We start from the raw sequence: 25911 nt of genomic DNA on the forward strand, positions 1-25911 counted from the left end.
ATTGCCTTATATTTCTTTTTTTTAATTAATTATTTATTTATTTTAAAAAAGGAGACATTAACAAAACCATAGGCTAGGAGGGTACAACTCCACACAACTCCCACCACCAGATCTCCATATCTCATCCCCTCCCCCGATAGCTTTCCTATTCTTTATCCCTCTGGGAGTATGGACCCAAGGTTATTGTGGGTTGCAGAAGGTGGAAGGTCTGGCTTCTGTAATTGCTCCCCCACTGAACATGGGCGTTGACTGGTCGATCCATACTCCCAGTCTGCTTCTCTCTTTCCCTAGTAGGGTGGGTCTCTGGGGAAGTGAAGCTCCAGGACACATTGGTGGGTTGTCTGTCCAGGGAAGTCTGGTCAGCATCATGCTGGCATCTGGAACCTGGTGGCTGAAAAGAGTTAACATACAAAGCCAAACAAATTGTTGAACAATTATGGACCTAAAGGCTGGAATAGTGCAGATGAAGTGTTGGGGGGTACTCACTGCAGACTATTGCATACTTTTGCTTTCAGGTATATATTTTGCCCTAGTTTATGGGTACGTGTGAATGTATGCTCTATTTCATGGGACCTGGTCTTTATCTAGGTTTTGGGACTTTGTTAGGAAGTGAACCACCTGGAACGGAATTAGAGAATACTATGAAAGGAAAGGTCTCACCCGAGTAATGAAGCTGAAGGGTTGTCATTCCACACCTGAAGTCTCTGGACACAGTCTGAAGTGAAGCATGCTCAGGTGGCACTCGTTGGCATTGATTAGGTTGTGATAGGCGGATGCAATATTATTTGGTATGAATTGAGAGAAGCATGCAGGAAAGTGTACCTCACCCTAAGTTTCCAGGACTGGGGGAAATACAGGCTCTATAGTGGAAATGTGAGGTTCCTGCTGTCTTAGGGTTCAAGAAGACAATAGTTATTGTTATCATCACATTATTTGGTAATTAGGATAACTTTGAAAAGTCCTTCTGTTAGGATTTGCTGTATAATACCCAACATCTTGTATATAGCTGTGCCACTTGTTGCTTCTGTTTTCCCTGGTCTAGTCTTTTGAGAGAGTCAACATATCAAAGACTCAGCCTATGTATAAAAAAGATTCAGTCTGTGCTTTAAAAAGTTGGAGACATACAATCAGTTTTCCCCCTCTCATATTAATTAGTGATTTATATGACTACAAATTAATAGGAGTGTACATAAACACCATTCCCACCACAAGACTGTGTCCCATCCCACCACCCCCCACAGACACACACCACCCCCCTTATATTGCCTTATATTTCTTTTAAAAGTGCTAGAGAAAAGAAACCTTAAAGGACTTTGGGACAACTAATGAACTTTAAAAATAGACCACATGATATAATCAATTACATTTCTTTGATTTGGGGGGCCAGGAGGGGAGGTAGCACACCTAGTAGACCATACACATTACCATATGTAAGGGGCCAGGCTCAAGCTCCTGGTCCCCAACTGCAGGGGGGATGCTTCATAAGTGTCTTTCTCTTTCCCTTTCTATTGTAATTTCTTTCTGTCTCAACAAAAGAAAGACAGTGGGAAAAGAAAGAAATAGTCTGCAGGAGTGGCAGATTCATCATTACAGGCAATGAGCCATAACAATACCCCTGGTGGCAATAAACTAAATAAATATAATAATAATAATTCTTAATTAATAATTCTTAATTTGGAAGTGGTACAGTGGTTACAAAAGCTGATGAAGATAATGCCCTCTTTTTTTTTTTTTAGGAAAGACAAAGGTAGAGGTAATGATGCATAGTGTCTCTAACTTGCTATACATATATACAGAAAGCAAAGGCAACAAAATGTAACCATTTTGGTGTCGCTAGGGGAAGGGTATACAAAAGGTTCTTACCCTGTTTTTTTCCTTTTCTTCTACTTCCTCGTTTTCTTTGTTTCCATTATCTCCCCCCACCCCCTTCCTCTCATCAGATCACTGTTCAACTCTACCTTAAGGTGATGCAGGAGATTAAACCTGAGACCTCAGAGCCTCAGGTATGAGTCTTTTTGAGTAACCACAATGCTGTCTCCCCCCATCATATTCTTATAATTCTTTATAAGTTTTCTATTGTATCAGATTAAAAAACAAAACCTCCCAGAGAAATAGTTCAAACACCCTAAACTGATTTTGCTATCTTCAAATGGGTACCTTTATGGGACGTTTTTAAAGGGACTGTATGATACTGTACATATTATATAGAGGATATGTAATACATAGTCACTGACAGCATTCTTTCTTTTTTTTAATCATTGGATAGAGACAGAAATTGAGATGGGTGAGGGGATAAAGAGAGACCTGCATCCCTATTTACCACTTGTGAAGCTTTCCCTCTGCAGGTGGGAACCAGGGGCTTGAACCTGGGCCCTTGCGCACTGTAATGTGAGTGCTTAACCAGGTACACCACTGCCTGTTCCTATTTCCAATTTCTAATTCTGCATTATTGCTCCATCTTATTTATTTATTTGTTTATCTGTCACTGGGCCTTCACCACTCAGAGCCAGCTGTATTCAGGTAGAAAGAGAGAAGCAGCTACTGTCCTGTTGTTAAAATTCAGAGGCTCTAGCTGGCCGGGCTAGCTTCATGGGCGGGTAACAGAGACGACCAGAGATGTATGGCTGGGCAGGGAAGCTGTATTTCTTTATTTAGGAACAACGATTCATAAACTAACCCAAACTAATCACCAAACAGAACTCTGTTGCCTCTTTCCCCCGCGGCAGCACCAAGCACTCTCTAACTCTCGAACTCTGGAACTCTCTCGGGGTTCCTTGGGTTGGGGACAAGCGGCCCACGAAAACTAGCAGGACTGAACCAATTTTCTTGGCGGGGGAGAGCTAGAACAACCCAATGTAAAGCATATAACACTGTCCTTTAAAACAAATATCAATATTTTTTGGTTTAATTTCTAAAAGAAAAAAAAATTGAGGGAGAGAGGGAAAGATAACCCAGTACAGTGGGGACTGGACTTGAACCTGCATCATACACATTACAAAAGCAGGCATACTCTTCCAGGTGAACTATCTTGCCAGGCCCGTCTTATTTAAGCTTGTTGAAGACACACAACTTTATCCTTTTGCCTTAATGCTTAGTAGAGGGACCATAAGGATGGAAAGAAAGCAGGTTCTAGATTTTAACAGGCTCCTTCCTGGCAGTATGTTGCTGTGTTGAAATGTGCATATTCCTGTCTCCCTAGTAGGTCTGTTAGTGCTGATGAGAAGATGTACTTGCAGGACACAGGATAGAATTGGTGTCAGGTGCTTACTAAATGTTTGTACATCTCCCTTTTGCTCAATTTTGCTGATGTGGTCAGACCTCTAGACTAGGACCTCAGAGACAAAACGGGATTGGGACTTCCTATGTCCATGAGGGAGAGATGTTATTTCTATAGCTTGGTGATAGATTTAATCTATAAGAATAATTAGAATTGTGAGATATGGATTCTGTTTTCTAAAAGAATTTGCCATTACCTGAATTTCACTGTATGCACATTATTAGTGCAGCTAATGAGTATAATTAAGAAAGAAAATGCTTAGAGAGGTATAATGTTCTGCACCCAATTCTGACTTGTGTAGTAGTGTTTTTCCTCCACCCCACTGAGCAAGGCTCTGTAGCCCCTGGTGGGTATCCTACCATTTCACTCAATTCTAATACTGAATTCCTAGAGAAAGCATCAGATACCATACCGTAAGTTAAGGATTTAGCCCCACGGGGGAGGGGGGGAGGCCATTTTGATGTGAGTTAAAAGCAGTGGGTCCTAAGGCTGTACCCACAACTGCTGTCCAGTTGAGCTATACATATGCCAAGTCTGCTCCTTAGATTTGGCTACTTTGCTAGAGCGGCTCACAGAATTCAGGGAAACACTTGTGGTTCTCAGTTTACGAAAGGATAGGGTAAAGGTACAGAGGAATAGCCAGGTGAAGAGATGCACTAGGCTGGTCTTGAGTATAGACATTTGGTCCTATGTTGTTGGGGTGTATCACTGTCCTTGTATAAATTCAGTGACCTTGAAACATGCTGAAATGCCTGCCTTTGGGGTTTCACTGAGGCTTCCTGAGGTTGGCAAGCGGTTATTAACTTGATTTCCAACCAACCCTCACCCCTCTTTGAGTGATGGTGGGTGTCAGTGAAACTTCCAAGCTTCTGCTAATTATTTGGTCTTTCTGGAGAGTAGAGACCATCTATTAAGATACTTCATTAGAACAAAAATAAATAAATAAATAAATAAATTTTTCCTAGCAGCTTTATACTTAGAAGCTTAAACAAGAGTTTTAGGAGCTCGGGCAGGAATTCAGTGTAGAGACCAATATATTGAATTGTCAGAAAAATCATGATGTATTTTTCTAGGCAAAAATGTGCCATGAATTAACTAACAACCCAATATATATTTTTTTAATTAAAAAATTTTTTGTTTATTTTCCCTTTTGTTGCCCTTGTTGTCTTTTTATTGTTGTTGTAGTTATTGTTGTTACTGATGTCGTCATTGTTAGATAGGACAGAGAGAAATGGAGAGAGGAGGGGAAGACAGAGAGGGGGAGAGAAAGATAGACACCTGCAGACCTGCTTCACGGCCTGTGGAGCGATTCCCCTGCAGGTGGGGAGCCGGGGGCTCGAAGCGGAATCCTTATGCCGGTCCTTGTGCTTTACACCATGTGCACTTAACCCGCTGTGCTACTGCCCGACTCCCACAACCCAATATTTTCTTTGTTATCTTGTAAGAGTTGAAAATTTGGTTGTTTTTCCTAGTTCAAATATTTCCTAATTCTTTTGTGTTTTTTTGTTATATATAGTGCCAGAACTCCAAAGAAAACTTTAGGGAGAACATATACCATGGAAGATGTAAGTTATATTTTTATTTCTTTTCTCATAACTGGCAGTACAAAGTTTCTGTGAGTTCCTCAGTTTTGTTGACTTCACTTGGTAAGTTCAGTGTTTTATTTTAGTTTTATTGTAGTGTTGTTTATTCTAATTTTCCTCCCACTTTTCCCAACATAGTGGGTAAAATGACTGTTTTAAGCACTGTGAATATTTTTGTTTGGGCCTAGGCTGGTTCTATTTTCTCTTTAATAATCACTGCCTTATAAAAGTTGCATAGCTCTCTGTATTTTGCTTCTTTCACTTACAATATTTTTTTCGTGTTATAGTTTTTAAACATTACTTGTGATTTCATAATATTCCATTTAGCCCACGTTATAGTTTTATCTCAGTTGTCTTAGTACATACACACACAAACACACACGATATACTAAATATGCACATACACGTGGAAGATACATTTCTTTAACAGTCTAAATAGTTGGCTTCAAATTATTTTCCAGTCAACCTTGAAATTTAACTTCCTATGAACTGCTGCTTCCCAGGGTACCAGAAGTCAGGAGTCTTTCTGCCCTGCTCTTGGCTTTCTCAGTCTTGTGTGGTCTCTCCAAACCCTGCTGCCTTAATCTACTTTCACAGGGTTACTCTTTCAGTCTCTGAGAAACCCTGATGATTAATTGAAGTTTTACTAAGTATGTGCTCCCCACCAGTCCTACATCACTAGGTATTTCTTTTTTCTTTTTTTTTTTGCCTCCAGGGTTATTGCTACTGCACTACGAAACCACTGCTCCTAGAGCCTATTTTTTTCCCTTATTGTTGTGCTTGTTGTAGTTGTTATTGTTGTCATAACTGTTGTTGTTGGATAGGACAGAGAGAAATGGAGAGAGGAAGGGAAGACAGAAAGATAGACACCTGCAGACCTGCTTCACCGCTTGCGAAGCGACCTCCTACAGGTGGGGAGCCGGGGGGCTCGAACCGGAATCCTTACGCTGGACCTTGCACTTTGCGCCACATGTGCTTAACCCACTGCGCTACCTCCCGACTCCCATCACTAGGTATTTCTTAGGTCTCTGCCCTGGTGGCTGAAGTCCAGTGTGCCTGGGAGGGATTTCTTCAGCTTTCCTTTCCGCTTCTCTCCTTTGGGGAGCATCAGCTGATACAAACTAGAGGCTTCATTTGCCTCAGGGAGGATGGAGGCTCTGTCAGCTCCTCTTGGGCATCCAGCCCCAAATCCTCTATGCAACAATTCTTCATTGTGGGTCAGTGAGCAGCAAACTTTTTGTAGTATGTGCCACTTTTACTCCATTTCCTTTAATGCTTAATTATTTTGAGACGGGTCAAAATAATGCTACACTACCATGGAATTCTGCTTGCTTTGTTTTTGTTGCTCTCATGAAGAAATACAAATTCAAAGAAAAGTGAGATCGGACTGGTGGAGCACACAGTTTGGAGAAACTTCAGAGATCAAAGCTAGGGCCTCATACATGTAAAGCCCATGCTCTCTTGCTGAGCCCCCTGCTTGACCCTACAGCTTCTTCTCCTTTATATCTTCTGAATCTTCCTTTCTTGTTTGTGAATGGCACCATTCTACATTTTTATTTTTTTTTAATTTTTCAAAAATTTTATTTACTTATTTATTTATTGAATAGAGACAGCTAGAAATTGAGAGGGAAGGCAGTGGTAGAGAGTGGTAGAGAGGGAGAGAGATATCTGCAACACTGCTTTACCACTGGCAAGGCTTTGCCCCTGCAGGAGGAAGGGGAAGGGCTCAAACCCAGGTCCTTGTGCATTGTAACATGTGCGTTCAACCAGGTGCACCACCACCTGGCCCCCAATTCTACAGTTTCCAAAACTGCTCTGGAAGTTTTTCTCAATTTTTATGTTTTGGATCTTTCTTTTTTTTAAATCTTTTTCTAATATTTATTTATTCCTTTTTTGTTGCCCTTGTTATTTTATTGTTGTTGTTATTGATGTTGTCATTATTGGATAGGACAGAGAGAAATGGAAAAAGAAGGGGAAGACAGAGAAGGGGAGAGATAGACACCTGCAGACCTGCTTCACTGCTTCTGAAGCAACTCCCCTGGCAGTGGGGAGCCGGAGGCTCGAACTGGGATTCTTATGCCCCGTCCTTGTGTTTTGTGCCACCTGCGCTTAACCCGATGCACTACCGCCCAACTCCCTGGATCTTTCATTAGGACTTCTGACAGCAAACGTCTTGAGTCTTCTTAGTACATTAAGTTGCAAACTGGTCTTCCACTTTCACACACGAGTTTTTACCCCCATGTATCCTTATTTAAAATTTTTCAAGCATATGGACATATTTATGGAAGGAGAGCCCAGAGCTATCTCTAGATCAGGAGTTAATAAACTATGGCCTATATGCCAATTCTAGACTGCCACTTGTTTTTTTCAGTAAACCCTATAAACCAAGAATGTTTTTCCATTATGACATGCTTAAAAAATAAAATCTAAAGAAGAATGTCTTTAAATGTGTTAAAATGACATGAAGTTCGAATTTCGATATACATTGAGATTTATTACGACACAGTCTTGCTCATTCTTTCCTGCATTGTTGCATCTGCATCGCTCCACAGTGGCTGAGTTGAGTTATACAACGGATATTTTACATCTTGCCACACCTGCTATTTATTTTCTAATCCTTTATAGGAAATCTTTGCCACTCCCTGCCTTACATCATCAAAGGTGTTGTATCCCACCACACCACTTTAGGCCAGTGTAGTAGTAAGGGTTTGTTTTGCAATGTTCTTTCTTGTTAAAGGCAATTAATTGATGTTGATTTTATCCCCTTTTAGAAAGATGATCCAAAGCACAAGCCTATAGATGTATTTGATTTTTCTGATATGTCTGATATCTCGAGCATTGGCAGACTGGGTGAAAATGAAGAACCTTTTGAAATCTTTGGTTAGTATATTAAATTTTTACGGTAATTTTTTTTTTCTTTTATGGTCTCAAATTTTTTGTGGGTGGATAGTTGTTTCTTTTCAGAATAACTTAGGTTGCCATTTTATATAATAGTTTCTTTTTTAGGGGGGTAGGATTAATGGTTTACAGTAAATACAGTTGTTGATACATGTATAAATTTTCTCAATTTCTTTTCGGAACACTCTCACTTCAGCATATAGGTCCACCTCCACCGTCATGCTCCAGGACTTGACTACCCCTCTGCTCTCAAATCCCCCCCCCCCCAGAGTCCTTTACTTCAGTGCAATACACTAAACTTAGTCCAAGTTCTACTTTGTATTTCCTCTTACTGTTCTTATTTCTCAACTTCTGTCCATGACTGATATCATCCAATATTTATCTCTCTCATTCTGTCTTATCTCACTCAAAATGATTCCTTCAAGTTCCGTTCCAGATGAGGTGAAGAAGGTGAATTCATCATTCTTAATAGCTGAGTAATATTCCATGTGTGTATATATACCTAACTTTCTTAGCCACTCATCTGTTGTTGGGCACCTACATTGCTTCTAGGTTTTGGCTATTACAAATTATGCTGCTATGAACATACATATATACAGATCTTTTTGGATGAGTGTGTTTGATTCCATAAGATATATTCCTAGGAGAGGAATTTCTGGGTCATAGGGTAGGTCTACTTCTAAGCTTTTTAGAGTTCTTTAGACTTGCTCTCCGTAGGGGTTGGGCCAGTTTACATTCCCACCAGCAGTGCAGGGGAAGCCTCTTAGCCAGGCAATTATCTCTAGTACTTGCTGTTACTGTCCTTTCTGATGTAGGGCATTCTCATAGAAATGAAATGATATCTCATTATTATCTTTATTTGTATGTCTCTAACAATCTTGGAGCATTTTTTCATATGTCTATTGACCTTTTTTTAAAAAAAATATGTATTTATTCCCTTTTGTTGCCCTTGTTGATCTGTTGACCTTTTAAAGGATCTCTGGTGAATGTTCTATTCATATCCTCTCCCCTCTTTTGGATGGGTCATTTGGTTTTTTTGTTGCTAAGTTTGGTGAACCCTTTATATATTTTTATTATATATGACATGTAAAGATCTCTTATTCTGTAAGGAGTCTTGGATGGTATCTTTTTTCAGTTTGATGTAATTCCACTGGATTATTTTTGTTTTTGTCTGCCATGCTATTGAAGATGCCTATAAAACTTGGAGGGAAAGGAATTCTGCTAATATTTTCTTCTAAGTATTTGATAGTTTCTGGTCTAACATTTAGGTCCTTGACCCATTTGGAGTTTGCTTTTGTGTGTGGTGAAATGTAGTGGTTTAATTTTGTTCTTCATAGTTCAACCCAATTTTCCCAACACCATTTGTTGAAGAGACAGGGGTGCTCTCACTTTCTATGAAGCCAACATCACAATGATTCTAAAAGCAGACAGAGACAACCAAAAAAGAAAACTACAGACCAGTATCTCTGATGAACATAGATGTTAAAATAGTGAACAAAATTCCAGCCAACTGGAGAAAGCAGTATATTTTAAAAATTGTACATGACAACCAAGTGGGACTTATTCCAGGTATGTATGAAAGGCTGATTGAGTATACCTAAATCAATAATTGTGATCCACCACATCAATAAAAGAAAAACCAAAAACCACATGATTATCTATCTCAATAGATGTAGAGAAAACCTTTAATAAAATCCAACATACCTTCGTGATCAAAACACTCCTAATTGTTTTTCATTTATTTGTTTTGGATAGAGCCATTGAGAGGAGAGGGGGAGGATGGGAGAGAGAGAAGGATGGATAGAGAGAGACACCTGCATCACTACTTTACCACCTGTGAAGCTTTCCCCTGCAAGCAGGGATGGGTCACTTGAACTCAGGTCTTTGCACACTGTAATGCTTGTGCTCAACCAATTGTGCCAGCACCCAGCCCCACCAATTATGAATTTGACTCCTTAAGTACTTTGTATGAGAAGAGCTGTATATTTGTCCTCTGAGAATTGGCTACGTTTTCTTAGCATTGTGTTCAAGTTCAATCATGTTGTAGTATGTGCCAGTATTTCCTTTTAAAAATTAAATAATATCTCATCCTGTGTCCTTCATTTTGTTTATCTGTCTGTCAGTAGGCATTTAGGTTGCCTCTACCTTTTGATTACTATGAGTAGTGCTGCTATAAACATGGGTGTACAAATATTTGAAACCTGGGGCCAGATGGTAGCACACCTGGTTAAGTACACACACTATGGTGTGCAAGTACATGGGTTCAAGTCCCTGGTCCCCCCCCTCCCCCCGCAGGGGGAAAGCTTCATGAGTGGTGAAGGAGGGCTGCAGGAGTCTCCCTGTATCTCTTCTCTATTTCCTCCTCCCCTCTCAATTTCTGTATCGAATAATAAATAAATTAAAATACATATATTCGAGACCCTTTTTTAAGTGAAAATATTTAGTGGGGGTGGGCGGGTGGTAGCACAGTGGGTTAAGCACACATGGCACAAAGTGCAAGGACCAGCGTAAGGATCCTGGTTGGAGTTCCTGGCTCCCCACCTGTGGGGGGGGGGGTCGCTTCACAGTCAGTGAAGCAGGTCTGCAGGTGTCTTTCTCTCCCCCTCTCTGTCTTCCCATCCTCTCTCGATTTCTCCCTATCCTGTCCAATAACAAAAATAAGCAACAAGGGCAACAAAAGGGGAAAAATGACCCCCAGGAACAGAGGATTTGTGTTGCAGGCACCAAGCCCCAGCAATAACCCTGGAGGCAAAAAAAAAAATTAGAAAAATATAAAGAGAAAAAATAGAGTAAGATAGGCAAGAGCACTGCTCATCTCTGGCCTATAGTGGTGTTGGGAATTGAAGCTGGGACTTCAGGTACTCAGGCATGAAAGTCTTTTGCAAAACCTTTTTTTTTTTTAATTTATAAAAAGGAAACATTGACAAAACCATAGGATAAGAGGGGTACAACTTCGCACAATTCCCACCACCAGAACTCCGTATCCCATCCCTTCCCCTGATAGCTTTCCTATTCTTTAACCCTCTGGGAGAATGGACCCAAGGTCATTGTGCGATGCAGAAGGTAGAAGGTCTGGCTTCTGTAATTGTTTCCCCACTGAACATGGGCATTGACAGGTTGATCCATACTCCCAGCCTGTCCCTCTCTTTCCCTAGTGTGGCAGGGCTCTTGGGAAGCAGAGCTCCAAGACACATTGGTGGGGTTGTCTGTCCAGGGAAGTCTGGTTGCATCCTGCTAACATTTGGAACCTGGTGGCTGAAAAGAGAGTTAACATGCAAAGCTAAATTGTTGACCAATCATGGACCTAAAGGCTGGAATAGTGCAGATGAAGTGTTGGGGGGTCCTCCATTTTGTAGATAGTTAGTAGGCATATTTATATTTAAAAGGGCCTGTGGCTATACTAGGTTTTTTTTGTTTGTTTTTGCCTGAGCCTGAAATCTGATACGTAGGTGGATCCAAGTTATTGTCTGGGGAGATGATGTCATAGCTGGAAATAGGACCAGAAAGCTGGATCAGGGAAGAGAGGTTTTGCTATATGGGAAAGGGGTATAAATATTGTTGATGGTAAACTCCATTGATTTGATGTGATCTGGGTCCCATAATTAGCTTAGGAGCCTGTGTGACCTATGCATCCCTCTAGATCTGAGCTCACATTTTGTGGTCATGAGTAGGAACATTCCATGCTGCCCCAATATTGACCTGTCTTCCTCAGGTGTAGCATAGAGTATGTTGTCCATCCTCCCTTTGGGGGATGGAACATTCTCTACCATTGTTAATCCAAGTTGAGGGCAAGGTCCTATGGGGGCCCACAAAGGGGTCTATTTTTGTTCCTGATAGAAATGACTGGTGACAGTGGAGACAGGGATTTATTCGAGTTCTAGGCCCATCAAGTCTGTTTGGGAATCTCAGGACTCCCAATTTAGGGCCCCAACTGATGGAATGACCTGATAGTGACTAAAGAGTCATCATTAAAGTATGCCAGTCTCTTGCCCTTATTCAGCTTTTGCAGTCCTTGCTTTGATAAGGTTAGCTTTGGAGTGAGTGAGATAACTATAATAGGAAGTAGGTGAGGAGGGTATCTAAGTCTAAGTGGACACTATTTCATTATATATACCAGGTCCCATAAGATAGCACATATGTTCACATGTATCCATAAATTAGTGCAAAATATATACCTGAAAGCAAAAATACACAATAGTCTGTAGTGAGTCAATATCAAGTTCATAATGAAAGTGTCCACTTGCAATACCATTCTATCTGTCCAGTGTGATATCACTTCTTTTTCTACATGCCCAGAAATTGAATTATTGAAACATATAGTATCATCAGAATTGATTTTTATATTACCACTAGCTCTGCATGAGGGGTTCAATTTCTTTTAATTTTTTCAATTCTGTTTTTATTTATTATTAAATAGAGACGGAGAGAAATTGAGGAGGAGGAGTTGGTAGAGAGGGAAAGAGACAGAGATACCTGTAGGTAGGGACCAGGGGCTGGAACCTGGGTCCTTTTGCACTGTTACGTGTGCACTTAACCAAGTATGCCGATACCTAGCTCCAAAGGTTTGAATTTCTTCATATCCTTACATGCTAGTTTTCTGCTTTTTAAAGACTTAAGATGTGTGATCTGGGAGGTGGCACAATGGATAAAGCACTGAATTCTCAAGCATGAGTTCCCGAGTTCAACCCCCGGCAGCACTTGTACTGGTGTGATGTCTGGTTCTTTCTCTCTCTCCTCCTATCGTTCTCATTAATAAATAAGTAAGATATTTTTTAAAAGACAAGATGTTAAGTGTGTGTGTGTGTGTGTGTGTGTGTGTGTGTGTGTACTGGCTATTGCATTTTTTTGTACTTTAATTCTAAGAACTTATATGACTGGTAAGTTATAAAGAGATGGGATTAGTACATTTCTCTTTTATCTTGCTATTCACAATATTAAGTAAATCCCTTTGCCTAGCTAACAGTAAATGCAAAATATATTGCTAATTTTATATTTTGGGGGTAGCTCTCAGAAAGCTAGAAGTGGATGACCCTGCAACTCCTCTCCTGGGAATATATCCTAAGGAACCAAACACAACCATCCAAAAACGTTTGTGTATACCTGTGTTCATAGAAGCACAATTTGTAATAGCCAAAACCTGGAAGTAATCCAGGTGTCCAACAATAGATGAGTGGCTGAGTAAGCTGTGATATATACACAATGGAATACTACTCAGCTATTAAAAATGGATGGCGCTTGAAGAAATTATGTTAAGTGAGATAAGTCAGAAACAGAAGGATGAATATAGGATGATCTCATTCACAGGCAGAAGTTGAAAAAACAAGATCAGAAGAGAAAACACTAAGCAGAATTTGGACTGGAATTGGTGTATTGCACCAAAGTAAAAGATTGGTGGGGTGGGGTAAGGTGGGGAGGGTTCAGATCCTGGAACATGATGGCAAAGGAGGACCTAGTGGGAGATATATATATATATATATATTTTTTTTTTTTTTGCCTCTAGCGTTATTGCTGGAGCTCGGTGCCTGCACCACAATTCCACTGCTCCTGGAGGCTATTTTTATTCCCATTTGTTACCCTTGTTTAACATTATTGTTATTATTTTTGTTGTTGTTATTGATGTTATTGATTGTTGTTGGATAGGACAGAGAGAAATCTAGAGAGGATGGTTAGGGGGAGAGAGATAGACATCTGCAGACCTGCTTCACCATTTGTAAAGTGCCCCCCTGCAGGTGGGGAGCCAGGGGCTTGAACTGGGATCCTTGAGCCGGTCCTTGTGCTTTGTGCCAGGTGCGTTTAACCCACTGCACTATTGCCCGACCCCCGTGGGAGTTAAATTGTTATAGGGAAAACTGGGAAATGTTATGCATGTACAAATTATTGTATTTTACTGGTGACTGTAAACCATTAAGCTCCCAATAAAGAAATAAAAATAAAATTGTGAGGTTGCTAAGTTCATTATTTAAGCAGCTGTTTATTGGAAAGACATGCTTAAATTTTTTAATCATGCTAAAACTTCAGTATGGAGAAATGGCTGCTTGGCTCTTAGCGATCATATATGCTTGATTGAAAGAGCAGAAGCTGGCTGTGCCTGGTAAGACAGTGGTCTGAGGGGAGAGCATGTGCAAAGGCCCAGCAGTGAGCAAGAGCGTGATGTGTTCTGGGAGCCAGACTGAGTCCACTGTGACTGGAATAGAGGTGGAGAGGTGGCAAATGATGGGGTATTTCAATTGCACTACCACTGGCCCTGTCCTTCAAGTTTCACCACCATACCACAGCTCAGTCCAGTGTGCTAAGGTCTCTCCTGCTAATCTGTTCTGAGCAGATAGAAACAACCTCCTCCTCCTCCTCTTTTTAAATTTTGTCATGTAAATGCACACATATATAATGCGCACACATAAGTGTTTCACAAACAATATTTATTTTTATTTTATTTATTATTGGATAGAGACAGAGAAATTGAGAGGGGAGGGAGAGGCAGAGAGACACCCGCAGCCCTGTTTTCAACACTCATGAGGCTTTCCCCCCTGTGGGTGGGGACCAGGAGCTTGAACTCAGGTCCTTGTAGTGTGTGCACTTAACCAGGTGTGCCACCACCCACCCTGCCTCTTCCTCACACCTCTTTTCTATGCTTTTCTACCAAATTCATTTGGCCTCTTGCTCTTTTTTTTTTCCCCCAATAACAACTGAATTTTATATTTCTAAAACAGAGTGACATTTTTATGAATGTAAAATTACAATCGATATTAGCTCTGCTGAACAATGACATATATCTCTCAGTAAGATCCTCTGTGATAAATATTCATAATAGGTCACAGTTCCTTTGTTGTCTCATCATTTGTTTTGTATTGAACTTGATAGTATTATATTGGGCATAAGGCAAAGCTTGGCAACACTATGGAAACACTGAACGCATGATTATTCATTCTTCCCTTTATTGCTGATGTCAACTATAAGATGCTAGATACTTTTTATTTTTTTATTGTTTAAAGGCTGGCTATATGTTTGAAATTCCAGTTTAATTTGCAGCTAGAGGTAACCCCATAATACAGTTCTGGCCACTGAAAGAAAGCTAACTATAAACCCCATGGGGTATATTTGTGAAAACTTTTCTCTCCTCATAAAGTAAGGACAAAAATCTCCTAGCATTAGACCTTGTTTTATCTAATTACTACTGGAGTTTCAGAAACCACTGTGCATGGAAATGTGGCCTCTTGATCTTTATTTATTTAAAATTTTTTTCTACATTTATTGCATATAAACAGCCAGAAATTGAGAGAAAGGGGGACATAGAGAGAGAGAGAGACACCTGCAGCCCTGCTTCTCCACTACTGAAGCTTTCCCCCTGCAGGTGGGGACCTTGCACATTGTAACACATACACTCAACCAGGTGTACCGCCTCTGGTCCTGCCTCTTGCTCTTTATCTTCTTGTTCATTCAAAGTAACTTTTTTTTTTTTTTTTTTTGCCTCTAGGGTTATCTCTGGGTTTCAGTGCTGGCACTATGATTTCACTGCTTCTAGTGGCCATTTTTTCCATTTTATTGGATAGATAGAGAAAAATTGAGAGAGGAGGATGAGATAAAGAGGGAGAGGGAGAAAGACACCTGCAGACCTGCTTCACTTTTACAAAGCACACCCCCTCCAAGTGGAGAGTGGGGGCTTCAACCCTGATCCTTGTGCAGGTCCTTGTGCTTAGTACTATGTGTCTTTAACAGAGTGCACCACCACTCCGCCCCCCCAAGGTAACTCTTTATGCTAGCTAAAGACTTGATGTAGAGTAAAGTAGTATAAAAGAGGGCATTATGGGAGGACTAGAGCCCCTCCCCAGAGAGAAATTCATAAATTTTAAATGCCTGCTTCATTCTAGGCATTATGTGGAGTAATAAGGACATGGGAGTGGGCTAGGTCCTAAGCCTTAAGTTTTATCTCTGTAGTCATCTCCTAAGTAGAGCATATGATGCTTTCTCTTTCTTTTTTTTTTTTAAATTTCTTTATTGGAGGATTAATGGTTTACAGTCCACAGTAAAATACAGCAGTCTGTACATCTACAACATTTTCACATAATACAATCCCCACTAGGTCCTCCTCTGCCATCATGTGGTGCTTTTTCAATAAGGAAAGACAATCTTACATTTCTGGCTAATATTTTTTATTTCATTAAAAAAAATTCCATAGACTATAAAGTATAGAAAAGAAATAGGGAGTCGGGCTGTAGCGCAGCGGGTTAAGCGCAGGTGGCGCTAAGCACAAGGATCCGCATAAGGATCCTGGTTCGAACCCGGCTCCCCACCTGCAGGGGTGTCGCTTCACAAGCAGTGAAACAGGTCTGCAGGTGTCTATCTTTCTCTCCCTCTCTCTGTCTTCCCCCTCCCCTCTCCATTTCTCTCTGTCCTATCCAACAACAATGACAACAATAATAACTACAACAATAAAACATCAAGGGCAACAAAAGGGAATAAACAAAAATAAATATAAAAATATTTTTAAAAAAAGAAAAGCAAGAAATAATAAATATCCATGTAGTTATTGGTGAAATGGTTTGAATTTTTTATTGTTCAGGTGTGGGAGCAGAAATATTGGGAAAGTAACATGTTGAACTGCTTTCTGTTTTGACAGGCATTTCAACAAAAAGTTGCTTTCTACTCTGTTGTCAGAGAAGAGCTTTAAATACTTTCCAGTCAGACTTTTTAACTTGAACTTTGTCTTTTGCAGACCCTCCTTTACACAGCACAGCTATAGATGCTGATGAAGTCATCAGTGGACTATCCATCCACTCAACTCCTCAAGGGAAAGACGCAAAAAGAAGGTATAGTTATATTTTGGTAATTGTTTACTAGGATTTTTGAGATAGTTAGTTAAGCTGTCAAGAGGCATTTGGGTTTTTTTTAGTCCTCTGCTCTCTCCAACAGCTGTAGGAGGAGACTGTACCATGGTGCGTATGTTATTTCACATGTGTTAATGTCACTGGAGGACATATTTGTCAGAGAAACTCCTGGGTCCAGTGAACTGCATCAGTTGCTTTTATTGATATAGAGGTAAAACTTCTCATTGCACCATCAATGATGGGTGTCTGCAAAACACTCACTCCCAGCATAGGCATTGATGCATTTATCAGTCTTAGAGTTTAGGGATTTTGAGTCATTATTTTTCATTTTTATTTATTTTTATTTAAGAAGGAAGACATTAACAAAACCATAGGATAGGAGGCTTACAGCTCCACACAATTCCCACCACCTGAGCTCCACATCCCATCTCCTCCCCCTGATAGCTTTCCCATTCTCTATCTCTCTGGGAATGTTTTCTGTTTCCTTCAAGAAATTGACTCAATTAATTAATTTATTTATTTTCACTGCCACCAGGGTTATTGGTGTGGCTCTGTGCCTGCATAGTGGATTCACTGTTCTTGGCAGTCAGTTTTTTTTTTTTTTTAAATTGGATAGACAGATAAATTGAGAGGGGAGGGGGAGATAGAGAAGAAGAAAGACAGAGAGATACCTACAGCCCCTACTTCACCACTTGTGAAGCTTTTCCTTTGCAGGTGGGGACCAGAGGCTTCAACAGTCCTTAAACACTGTAATGTGAGCACTTAGCCAGGTACATCACCGCCTGGCCCCCTTGACTTACTTTATTATTGAAGTCGTTGACCTTACTATCTTTTGTTAGATGTGAGGAACAAATTAACTTTTCTTTTTCCCAGATGGCTATTCATTATTTTCACTGCTATTTATCAGATGATCAACTTCACTGGTTTGATGTGTTCTCTTCATAAACATCAAATTTCATCTCTTTTGGGGTCTATTTCTAGACTTTCTATTCTAGTTCAGTCGTGCTCCATCGTTACTCTTTGTAATTACTGAAGCTTTGTAGATATTTTTTTTTAATTTTATTAGTGATTTGATATTCATTTACAAAATTACATGTGGAAAACTAAGAAATGTTAGTTCGAGCCCCCGGCTCCCCACCTGCAGGGGAGTCGCTTCACAGGCGGTGAAGCAGGTCTGCAGGTGTCTGTCTTTCTCTCCTCCTCTCTGTCTTCTCCTCCTCTCTCCATTTCTCTCTGTCCTAACAACAATGGCATCAACAACAACAACAATAATAACTACAACAATGATAAAAAAACAACAAGGGCAACGAGGGCAAATGAATAAATAAATATATATAAAAAAAGAAAACTGAGAAATGTTATGCATGTACAAACTATTGTATTTACTGTTGACTGTAAAACATTAATCCCCCAATAAAGAAATTTATAAAAGCAGTAGTCCCCCAATAAAGACATTTAAAAAGAAAGGGAAACAAATATGTGTTTTTGAAATTATCTAAATATGTTAATTTAATACAAAAAAAATACATGTCAACATGGGTATAATTCCACACTGTTCCCACCACCAGAGTTGCCTCTATTGTAAGCCACAGCAGTCTTCCTAAGGTTGCAGACATGGGATAACTGTCATCTCTACAACTGTCTGTCTACATTTGTACGTAATTGCCCCCTTTTTCTTCATGTGTGGCTTGGAGGAGAAGAGAGGAATGTGAGATGTTCTTCATGGCAGATGTATATGTTGAATTGAGACTCAGCATACATAATCACTTTGGAAATCAGAGCTTATTCTGTGATATCTTAAGATGGTATTCTTTGGATCAGTGTCTGTATATAGGCACTTACCTGATGGTGCTTGTTAGCTTTCTTTTTTTTTTAATTTTTAAAAAATTTTATTTACTTTCTCTTTTGTTGCCCTTGCTGTTTTTATTGTTGTAGCTATTGCTGTCGTAGTTGTTGGATTGGACAGAGAGAAATGGAGAGAGGAGGGGAAGACAGAGGGGGAGAGAAAGATAGACACTTACAGACCTGCTTCACTGCCTGTGAAGCGACTCCCCTGCAGGTGAGGATCCAGGGGCTTGAACCGGATCCTTCCGCTGGTCCTTGCGCTTCGTACCTGCGCTACCTTCCAGCTTCCACTTGTTAGCTTTCATTGTTGAGTTTTGCTGGTTGTCCTTGTTGATTTTTCAACATGAATTTTAAGATCAGGTTATTAGGTTAAAAGCAAAGAAGTTAGAAGTTACTCTTTGTTTATTGGATCTAGTTACAGTTGTAAATTAAAGCAGGGGTAGTAGACATTTATATAATGAGAAACAAATAATTTTGCATTTGTGCCAGTTCTGTGTGTCCTTTAGCACTGTTTTTAAGTTTTTGTTGTTGTTCATCTGGGGATTTACTGCTCTGGGTCAACTTTCTCAGGCAGAGGGAGAGAAAGGAAAGGACATCACAGCACCAAAACCTCTTTTCCCCTGGTGTGGTGGGTGGAGGGTTCAAATCTGTGTTGTGTACATGGCAAAACAGACGTCCTCCTAGATGAGCTATCTTGCCAACCTCCTATTGTGTCAGCTTTATTAATAGAGATTTTGCCTTTTTCTTAAGCTGCTTCTGAGATAGGTTATCTTTGTGTTTGGTCATTATCGTAAATGAGGTCTTAGATTTATTTTCTGTGTTGTGGTGGTTTGTATATGTGAAAGCTGTGGATTTCTTTGTCTTTTTTTTTTTTTTTTAATTGGGAGTTTAGTGGTTTACAGCATAGTTGTTGACACATGGGTACAGTCCTCTCCCCAGAGTCTTTTGCTTTGGTGCAATATACCAAACCCAGTCCATGTTTTTTTACTTTGTGTTCTTCCCTTTCTGTTCTTGTTATTTAAATTCAGCCCATTAGTAAGATCATCCTATATTCATCCTTCTCTTTCTGGCTTAACTCACTTAATACAGGTTTTTTCTATTAGGGAATAGGGAGGGTAGAATGCATTCCTTACATATAAGGCCCTGGGTTTGATTCATGGTACTACTGTATACAGAACAAGAAAGAAAGAAAAAAAAAAAACAGACAAAACATTATACAAATGGCAATTGCTTTCTTACAATAATTCTTTATTCTAAAAATGTTTTTTAAGGTGCCAGACACTGGTGTACCAAGTTGATTTCATATGATTGCATGAGGACTTGGGTTCAAGCCCCCAGTCACTACCTACAGGGAGATGCTCTATGAGTAATGAAGCAGTGCTGTAGTTCTCTCTCTCTCCCCTCGTGCCTCTCCCTCTCCCTCTCCCTCTCTCTCCTCCCTCCCTTCCTCTCTCCTGCCTCCTCCTCTCCCATTTTCCCTCTCAATTTCTGTCTCTATTAAAAATACATAAAATATTTTCAAGTTTCTTTTTTAAAGTTAAAATAACCTTTTGCTGCTAGGAGTTAATTTCAAATCCATTCAATTTTATAAATTTAATATTTAGTATGTGCTATGCTAGGTATTGTAAAACAAAGATGAGTAGAACTTTGTCCCTAATAATATCCTATTAAAAATACTTTAAAATGAGTTATAATGGGAGTCGGGCGGTAGCGCAGCGGGCTACGTGCAAATAGTGCACGTAGCGCAGCGGGCTACGTGCAAGTAGTGCAAAGTGCAAGGACTGGTGTAAGGATCTTGGTTCGGGCCCCCAGCTCCCCATCTGCAGCAGAATCACTTCACAGGTGGTGAAGCAGGTCTGCAGGTGTCTTTCTCTCCCCCTCTCTCTCTTTCCCTCCTCTCTCCATTTCTTTCTCTCCTATCCAACAACAATGACAGCAATAACAACAACGATAATAACTACAACAATAAAAAACAGGGGCAACAAAAGGGAATAAATAAATAAACATTAAAAATAATTTTTAAAAATGAGTTATAACACTAAAGAAAGGTAGAAACAAGCAGGGGGGTATGGATCGACCTGACAATGCCCATGTCTAGCAGAGAAGCAACTACGGAAGCCAGACTTTCCACCCCCTAAAGAATTTTGGTCCATACCTACAGAGAGGTAGCTGTTAGGGAAAGATTACTAGAGGGTTCTGAACTCCACTTCCATCAAGACTAAGAGACAGAAGAGGAAGAAAGGAAGAACATTCAGAAGTAGCAATAGGTATACATGTGACTTAAAAAGGAAGAGAAAGCAGGGCCATAGAAAAGCATGGGCAAATAAATATATAAATATAGATAGTTATAGAAATAATAGTCAACTCCGGAGTCGGCCAGTAGTGCAGCGGGTTAAGCACACATGGTGCCAAGCGCAAGGACTGGCTTAAGGATCCTGGTTCGAGCCCCCGGCTCCCTACCTGCAGGGGAGTGGCTTCACAGGCAGTGAAACAGGTCTGCAGGTGTCTTATCTTTCTCTCCCTCTCTCTGTCTTCTCCTCTCTCTATTTCTCTCTGTCCTATCCAACAACGACGATATCAATAACAACAACAATATTAACTACAACAACAATAAAAAAGGATAACAAAAAGGAAATAAATAAATATTAAAAAAAACTGCTGATTTAAAAAAAAAAGAAATAATAGCCAACTCATATCTGTGATGCTGGGAGAACTAAAGCAGTTTCCAGAGGAGGAAATGGGACACAGAACTCTGGTGGTGGGAATGGTGTGGAATTATACCCGTTATCTTATAATTTTGTAAGTCAGTGTTAAATCGCTACTAAAAAAAATCAGTTTAAATGAGTTACAAATTCACCTTTTGAGAGAATGTGATTCACTTATTTGACCTGTGTAAATATATTTCCTATATTAAACTGTCTTTGCATCTCTGGGATAAAACAAAAACCATACTTGGTTTGGATTCCTTTCTAATCTTGAACTTTGTAAAGATTTCTTCTTAGTGTATTTTCTACCCTGCATTTTAAAATTTTTACTATTGGGTTTGGGTTTGTGTCTTTGGAAAATAGCATTTAAATAATGTCAGTTGACTCATCTGTTTTTTTTATTTAAAAAAGTTACTGTGGTTAAAATATTTTTACTTAAGATCTACCCTTTTGTTAATTTCTTCTAAGTATATACTATATAATGTAATTAGAAAATTTGCTTCTCTAGAGCTCACCTTGCTTCACTGAAATCTTGTCACTTAACAAGTTTCCACTTCCCAGCCCCTGGCAGCCACCATTCCCCTGTTTGATTCAGTAAATTTGCTTGTTTTAAACACTTGCATAGTCAAGCAGTATGTGCCTTCAGTGGCGTGTTTCATGCCAGTGCTGACTCCTTAAATGCACACTACCTCAGGGTTTTTGTATATATATGTGCCAGAACTACCCTTCTCTCCCCCCCACTCCCTCTCTCTCAATTCTACCAGAAGTATTTTTTTCATTAGTGATTTAATAATGATTAAGAAGATTGTGGGTCGGGCGGTGGCGCAGTGGGTTGGGCGCATGTGGCGCAAAGCGCAAGGACCTATGTAAGGATCCGGGTTCCAGCCCCCGGCACCCCAGCTGCAGGGGAGTCGCTTCACAGGCGGTGAAGCAGGTCTGCAGGTGTATATCTTTCTCTCCCCCTCTCTGCCTTCCCCTCCTCTCCATTTCTCTCTGTCCTGTCCAACAACAAACAACATCAACAATGGCAATAATAATAACCACAACGAGGCTACAACAACAAGGGCAACAGAAGGGGGAAAAAATGGCCTCCAGGAGCGGTGGATTCGTGGTGCAGGCACCGAGCCCAGCAATAACCCTGGAGGAAAAAAAAAAAAAAAGATTGTGGGATAAGAGGGTTATAATTCCCATCAGAACTGAAATCTAAGAATTTAAAGAACTTAAGACATTCAATATTTTATTCCCATAACATATCGAATAGTGATTTAAAGGTTATAAGTTATAGGGGTCAGGCTGTGCCACACTAGGTTAAGCGCATGCAGTATGAAGCACAAGGACCAGCACAAGGGTCCCAGTTCGAGCCCTCGGCTCTCCACCTGCAGGGGGTCACCTCACAGCAGTAAAGCAGGTCTCTGCAAAGTCTCTCTCTCTTAGTAATTCAGTGTTGATTTACAAAATTACATGTTAACAGGGGTACGCTTCTACACTGTTCTACCCCACTGCTTGGCCCCATGAGTGAACACTTCACTAAGTGTGGGAATTGGGCCATGACATCAGAGGACTTTGCAAAGGGGAAGCTACACCAGTAGTGGAGCAGTGCTGCGGTGTGTCTCCTTCTCTTGTCTCTTTTTCCCTCTCTTTCTCTCATCTTCTATCTGGACCAAGACAAAACAAAACAAACAAACAAAACAAAACAAAAAAAACCCTGAGTCCAATATATGGAAAGAACAAAGGACTTAAGTTCTTTTTCTTTTTCTTTTTTTTTTTTTTTGCCTCCAGAGTTATCTCTGGGACTCAGTGTGCACTACGAATCCACTGCTCCTGGTGGCCATTTTTACCATTTTGTTGCCCTTGTGTTGTTTTTGTTGTTATTACTGCTACTGTCATTGGATTGGACAGAGAGAAATCAAGAAATGGGGAGAAAAAGACAGACACCTGCAGACCTGCTTCGTCACTTGCAAAGTGACCCCCCTGCAGGTGGGTAGCCAGGGGGCTTGAACCAGGATCCCTAAACCGGTCCTCGTACTTCATACCACACTGTTATCAATACAACATAATCATAGTGCTTAGGGTCCAGTCACTTGTGCCCTGGTCCGATGCTGTCTCCTCCCTCATATTAGTTTCTGTTTAACACTTTCTACCTGTACCTGTTCAGTGTTTCCTGGGCATTCCAGGCTCTTACATATGCTTTGCTTCCTACCTTAATTCCTCATCCTTTTACTTCTTTGGTTGGAAAAGTTTCTTAAAAGTGTCATAATCATGATGCTTTTCTTGTGTTATTTTAATTCACTTTCTTGAGGAAATGTTGCCTTACAGGGTTGTCGTCACAGGGACAGTTCCACATTTCCGTACTTTACTCTCCACAGGTTTCTTTTCTTTCTTCTTCCCGCCATTCCCCTCCCCTCCCTCCACTTTTTTTTCCTTCTTTCCTTTCTTTCTTTTTCTTTTTCTGTGCCTTTCCTTTGCTTGCTTTTTCTTTCCTCCTTTCTTTCCTACCAGGATTATCCCTGGGGCTCAGTGCCTGCATAACAAAACTCCACCACTCTCAACAACCATTTTTTTTTTTCTTCTTCTTAATATAGAAAACTGATAGAGAAATTGAAAAGGAAGGGGAGGATAAGGAGAGAAAGAGACACCTGCAACACTGCTTCACTGCTCATGGTGTCTATGTGTGTGTGTGTGTGTGTGTGTGTGTGTGTGTGTGTGTGTGTGTGTGTTCGTGTGTTCCCCCACCCCTACACTGTGCCGGTGGGAACCAGAGACTTGAGTCTGTGTTCCTGTGCATGGTAATATGTGTGCTCTTCTGGGATGGGCCATTGCTCACCCCCTCATGATACTTTTCTTAATCTCCCAATCAAGTAGTCATGTCTTGTGCTTGTCCCTTTCTTGGACAGCCTCTAGTTTTCTAACATGTGCGCTCAACCAGGTGTGCCACCTCCTGGCCCCCAGCCTCTAGTTCTCTTTAAGTTTATTCACTGCACTTTGAATTTTGAGGGTGATGCTAAGTAAATATATGTTGAACAGAATGAAAACAGTGACCAGGAGGCGGTTCAGTGCATGCATGCATTCCATGCCTGAGGTTGTAGGCATCATGGACAGCACCAAGGACGCATGTGGGTAGAACTCCATAGGTGGTAGAGTAGTGCTTTTGTGTATTATCCTCTCTTCTCTTTCTACCTGCCTTTAAAAGTAGAGAATAAAACTTGTGGGGGCCAGGCGGTGGTACACCTGGTTAAACATGCATGTTACCATACACAAGACTCAGGTTTGAGCCTCTGCTCCCCACTTGCAGGGGGGGAAGCTCTTCTCTATTCCTACCAAATAAAAAAAAAAAAGAAAAAAAAGGCCACTGGGACCAGTGGATGCACTGTGCAGGCACTGAGCCTCAGTTATAACCCTGGTGGCAATTAAATAAGTAAACAGATAGATAAGCAAATAAATCTTTTTTAAAAATTGTTCCAGGAAAGCTGCTCAACAGCACGGCACATATGCATGGTCCTGGATTTGTCTGCTGGCAGTGCATTAAAAAATTTCTCATTGCTCGTCAGAAATTTCAGGTTATTTTTTTCCTTCTCAAAAACAAATGAAGGTGTTCTATTTATTATTGTTATTATTATTATTTCCACAAGGTTTATCTCTGGAGATTAGTGCTTGCAGGATGAATCTACCACTCCTGATGGCCATTTCCCCCCCCCCCCTTTTTTTCTTTTGTGTGATAGGACAGAGAGAAATTGAGAGGGGAGGGGGTAGTAGAGAAGGAGAGAGAAAGACAGACACCTGCAGACCTGTTTCACTGCCTGTGAATTGGGTCTGGATCCTTGTGCATGGTAATGTGGGATCTCAACTGGGTGTGCCACTGCCCAACCCAAAGGTGATCTATTTCCTTTCATTTAATAATGGGCCTAGTGACCACAGACTGGCTTGTAAAACAGATGATGGCCCTTCCTAACCTGGGAGTGGTAAATTGGAAGAAGGTGTAGTTCTCAGGCATGACCACAAGGTGCTGCAATAATGGGACACTAAGTTGCCTGCCAGGGATAAACCTATATGATGGCAAGATGTAGCAAGTGACCACTGAATCTGGAAAGGTGTCAAGCCCACCAATGACAGATGGAAAATCTCATTAAATTAAATATGTTTTCATATCAAATGAGCAGCTTATACAAGACACATGAATGAACATGAAATCTGGAGGGAGAGAGCTCACTGGGTAGGGCACATTCCTTGCCATGTATACAGCCCAGGTTCAAGCCCTCACACCACATGGGAGAGCCAGAGCACCAGGGGAAGCTCCGTTGCTATGGTGTCTCTACCTGAATGAAAAGTCAGTCTGACAATGACGAAACTGCAAATGTACAAGGCCCTAGCTCTGCAAAATTAAATCTGTGCAAGATATTGATGACTTATTCTTTGGTACAGCTTGGACACATCTGAAATTGAATCAAGTGACAGTGAATCTGTAACAATTAGTGCAAAAAAGGTATGTAGAAGTTCTCATTTCTACCTAAATTTCCAATATATTTCATATCCTACTTAGAGTGGAGAAAATGTTCTTAGCAATATGCTTCATAGAAAAAGATGACATCAGAAGATATTATCAAAAGTGAAATATTTTTCAGCTCTGTGTTTTTCATTGAAGAGAGCTCAAATATTCATGTACTTGACACACATATTTCTTTTTTAAAATTAATATATTTTATTTATTGGATAGAGACAATCAGATATTGAGAGGGAAGGGGAGGTAGAGATGGAGAGAGACAGAGAGACACCTACAGCTCTGC

At 40.4% G+C, this 25911-nt stretch overlaps 1 protein-coding gene across 3 annotated transcripts in view; it reads left to right on the forward strand.

Moving 5' to 3' along the window:
* Positions 1 to 25911, forward strand: part of CENPU (centromere protein U) — a 47097-nt gene that overhangs the window by 1957 nt on the left and 19229 nt on the right. For all 3 annotated transcript variants that reach the window (XM_060184089.1, XM_060184094.1, XM_060184100.1), the window contains exons 2-5: positions 4794 to 4842; positions 7632 to 7740; positions 16469 to 16562; positions 25550 to 25610. In XM_060184089.1, the coding sequence (XP_060040072.1) occupies positions 4794 to 4842; positions 7632 to 7740; positions 16469 to 16562; positions 25550 to 25610 (313 nt within the window). The remainder of the gene's footprint in view (positions 1 to 4793; positions 4843 to 7631; positions 7741 to 16468; positions 16563 to 25549; positions 25611 to 25911) is intronic.

Source organism: Erinaceus europaeus, chromosome 2 (genome assembly GCF_950295315.1).
Source record: "Erinaceus europaeus chromosome 2, mEriEur2.1, whole genome shotgun sequence".
NCBI lineage: Eukaryota > Metazoa > Chordata > Mammalia > Eulipotyphla > Erinaceidae > Erinaceus > Erinaceus europaeus.